Source organism: Eimeria tenella, genomic scaffold, assembly GCF_000499545.2.
Source record: "Eimeria tenella Houghton genomic scaffold, Eth_scaff986, whole genome shotgun sequence".
NCBI classification, from domain to species: Eukaryota; Apicomplexa; class Conoidasida; order Eucoccidiorida; family Eimeriidae; genus Eimeria; species Eimeria tenella.
Window position 1 is genome coordinate 1 of NW_013546099.1, and position 3,890 is coordinate 3,890.

Genomic DNA, 3,890 nt, shown 5'->3' on the forward strand with positions numbered 1-3,890 from the left:
TGCAGGTATTTGAAAGGCTTGTGGCTATTCTAGTTGACCGCTTTGAATACCACGCCACCCTGTGGGTGTCAAAGCCCCACCCGCCTGCAGCAGCAAGCAGCAGCAGCAGCAGCAGGGGCAGCAGCAGCAGCAGCAGGCAAGAGCAGCAGGCGCTCAATCTGCCACTGCCGCATGACGCTCTGCGGGAGCTGGTCAAAGACATATCTTCAATGCACAAGGTAACAGCACTGTTTTGCTGCTGCTGCTGCTGCTGCTGCTGCTGCTGTTGCTGCCGCTGGCTTTGTGTTCAGATGCGTACAGGCGACGCACGTGACACGCTGCTGCTGCCTTTGCTGCTGCTGCTATCGCTGTTGCTGCTACTTAAAGTATTGCTGCTGACGCTATTGCTGCTGCTGTTGCTGCTGCTGCTGCTGCTGCTGCGTCCCAGGTTTTGGTGAGGGTTCTGCCGCAGGAGAGCGTCAGCCGTCTCTTTGCTTTGGCCTTCCACTCAATGGCCGACATTTTTGCAGCCAAGCTGCAGCAGCAGCAGCAGCAGCAGGGATCTGCTGCAGCTGCTGCAGCTAGCAGCGTGCAGCTTCAGCGCCTACCGAGCGGCGAAACTCCCGCTGCGCTTTCTTGCTCCGACTCCCCAGCAGCAGCAGCAGCTGCTGCTGCTGCTGCGCCCTCAGCAGCAACAGCAGCAGCAGCAGCAGCAGCAGCAGCAGAGGACGGGTGGACTGTGGGGGACCGGCTGTGCGTAGACTGCCTGTGTCTCTATGAAAGCCTCAAAGGCTTCAGTTTGCTGCTGCTGCCGCTGTCGCTGTGGGCCCGGGACTTGGCGAAAGCAGCAGCAAAATTTTGCCCCCCAAAGGCGGCGCTGCAGCAGCTGCTAGACGCTGCGCTGCCCCAGTGAAGCAGCAGCAGCAGCAACAGCAGCAGCAGCAGCAGAAACAGTGAGTGCTGCTGCCGCGACCGGGGACTGTTCGGCTGAGTGCGTGAGGTGTACGTACACCCCGCCGCCTGCTTGCGTTTTCAACTAGAAAACGACTTCCAGCACAAAAAAGTGCAAATAGACAAATAAATAAACAAATAAATAAATAGTATTAATATTTTAAAGAAAAAATAAACTATTTGCGTCAAAATTTGCGTTCATTTGACGCAAAAATACTCAAATTTGCATGCATGCGTTTTAGCTGCTGCATGTCTACGCTGCAGCTGCGGTGTACGTACACCTCAAAGAGGCGAAAAGTGTTTTTTTAAATCTCAAAATAGAGACAAAAAAATTAGTTAGAATGACGCAGTAGCAGCAGCAGCAGCAGCAGCAGCTGCTGCTGCTGCTGCTGCAGGCACGCACCGGCTAAAGTTTCAAAGGGATAGCCAAATTTAATGGCTACGTTAAGATGCCCTAAATCCTAAACCTAAATTAGGGTTTCAGGGTCTGCTGGCGTGGCAAGGGTTTAGCGTTTATCAGCTGCTGTCAAATAGTTGCTGCTGCCTCGGCGAATCCTCAGTAAATAAAGAAGGGGAAGAAAACAGCAGCTCTTCAGCATCTGCTGCTGCTGTTGCCGCTGCTGCTGCTGGTGCTGCTGCTGCCGCTGCTGGTGCTGCTATTGCTGCTGCCTGTGGTGCGTGTACTGCTGCTGCAGCTGCTGCTGCTGCTGCTGAGGGAGGGGCAAAAATGTGACCGCTCAAGTAGCAGCTGCTGCTGTTGCTTTCGCTGCCGGGGAGCAGCAGCAGCTGCTGCTGCTTTTGCGGCTGAGGTTGCTGCTGCAGCAAAGTGCTGCTGCATGCGCCCCCGTGTGGCTGCAGCACACTTACTTGTTTCGCTGCCGCAGGCCGATGCAGCACCACGACGTGCTGCTGGTGAGCCCCTTGCTGCGGCAGTTGCTGCTGCTGCTGCTGCGTGCTGCCTTGCTGCAGCAGCGCTGCTGCCTGGGCACTTATTGCTCTGTTGTGCGCCTGCAGCCGCTGCTGCTCCAGCTGCAGCAGCAGTATCCGCTGCTGCCGCAGTGCATGCGGCGCCTCTTGCTGCTGCTGCTGCTGCTGCATTAGTTGTTGTTGCTGCTGCTGCTGCCGATGCTGCAGCAGCGGCTGCTGCGGCTGCTGCTGCAGCAGAGGCTGCTGCTGCCATTGCTGCTGCTGCGGCGGCGGCAGCAGCTGGCCCAGTGGCTGCTGCTGTGGCAGCAGAGATACAGGCGCCCTTGACAGCTGGATTTGCTGCTGCTGGCAAATGGCATGCTGCTGCTGTTGCTGCTGCTGCTGCTGCTGCTTCTGGTGCTCCTTCTGGGGGACGGCTGAGAAGGGCACGGGCTGCTGCTGGCTGAGGTAAACTTGAAGCGTGCGCTGCTGCTGCTGCAGCTGCTGCAGCTGCTGCAGCTGCTGCTGTAGGCTCTGCAGCTCATCTTCAGTTGCTCCAGGGGTGCTGTCTTGCTGCTGCTGCTGCGGCTGTTGCTGTTGTAGTGGTTGCTGCAGCACTGGCAGCATCTGCTGCTGCCCCGCAGCTGCCCGCGGGTGCAGCGAGGGACGCACTGCGAAGTGGATGAGCTGAGGCTCAAGGTGCTGCTGCTGCTGCTGCTGCTGCTGCTGCTGTAGTTGCTGCTGCTGTGGCGGCTGCTGCAGTGGCGGCTGCTGTATTTGCTCCTGTAGTAGCTGCTGCTGCCGCAACTGCTGCAGTGGCATCTCCTGCAGTGGCTGCTGCTGCTGCAGTGGCTGCTGCTGCAGTGGCTGCTGCTGCAGTGGCTGCTGCTTCTGCAGTGGCTGCTGCTGCAGTGGCTGCTGCTGAAACAGTCTTTGCCCTGACAAAGCTTCCCGAGACATTTGTGCTGCTGTGTCTGACTGCAGCAGGGATATAGGGTTCGTAGTGTACACCTGCTGCAGTGGTTGCTGCTGCTGCAGTGGATGCTGCATCGTTTGCTGCTGCTGCTGTGGTTGCTGCTGCTGCTCCTGCTGCAGCTGGCATTGCTGGGTGTATACTTCCAACTGCCCTTTCTGGGCGCGCAGACGCAGATTCTGCTGCTGCTGCTTCTGCAGTGTCTGCTGCTGCTGCTGCAGTGTCTGCTGCTGCTGATGCTGCTGCAGTGGCTGGTGCTGCTGCTGCTGCAGCCGTTGCTGCAGGTGCTGTTCCTGCTGCGGCTGCGGCGGCTGAAGGAGGTAGGCATAAGCAGCAGCAGGCTCATCACTCATAGCCAAGTAGCGCAGCAGCAGCCGCTGCATGCCCGGCTGCAGCTCTGGCACTTCCATGTTGTTGCTGCCGCTGCTGCTGCTGCTGCTGCTGCTGCTGCTTTTGCTGCTGCTGCTGCTGAGCGCATGCACTAACGCCATGGTGTGGAGTGTGGCGACGAGTCGGGCAGCAGCACCCGCTACCGCACAGTGCTTAGTGGCTGCAGCAGCAAAAGACGCGGCAGCAGCAGCAGCAGAAGCAGCAGCAGCAGCAGCAGCAGGAGAACACGCAGCCCACCTCGGGCTGGGACCGCCTTGTCTTTCACATCGCAGTGTTGCTCTCTTTCATTTGCATGGATCTGCCGCTAAGCTAAATGATATTATTTTTAAAAATTATATATTTCAAATTATAATTGTTATTATTGTGTTTACTTTTGTCTGAGTTGCAGCTGCTGCTGCTAAGTCCCGCATGCGCAGCTCTGTCGGCAGCAGTAGTACCAGCAGCAGCAGCAACAGTACTGCAGCAGCAGCAAAGCAGCAACAGCAGCAGCAGCAGCAGGGGTCTTCAAGATAAAAGCGAATTCTAGGCCGCTAAAGACAAGCCCACCGTGAGGCCCCCGGGTGGGCCAGCACTAGGACAAGCCATAGGTTGCTGCTGCTGCTGCTGCTGCTGTTGCTGTAGGTTGTGTAACCTGTGTGGCACTGCAGTGGCCGCTGCTGCTGCTGCTGCACAACGAGCAGGCGCATCAGGG

At 57.7% G+C, this 3,890-nt stretch overlaps 2 protein-coding genes across 2 annotated transcripts; one reads left to right on the top strand and one right to left on the bottom strand.

The window, feature by feature from the left end:
- Positions 1 to 5: 5 nt before the first annotated feature.
- Positions 6 to 892, top strand: ETH_00000775 (uncharacterized protein; the record flags this gene model as incomplete). The annotated part of the gene is made up of 2 exons (XM_013380878.1): positions 6 to 218; positions 428 to 892. Coding segments are annotated over 2 exons (678 nt in total), but the record flags the coding sequence as incomplete, so codon positions are not given.
- A 554-nt stretch (positions 893 to 1,446) lies between these two features.
- ETH_00000780 (uncharacterized protein) lies at positions 1,447 to 3,300 on the bottom strand (the record flags this gene model as incomplete). Its single annotated transcript, XM_013380879.1, has 1 exon — positions 1,447 to 3,300. One exon carries the CDS (start codon positions 3,298 to 3,300, stop codon positions 1,447 to 1,449), a length of 1,854 nt encoding a protein of 617 aa, XP_013236333.1.
- Positions 3,301 to 3,890: the final 590 nt, after the last annotated feature.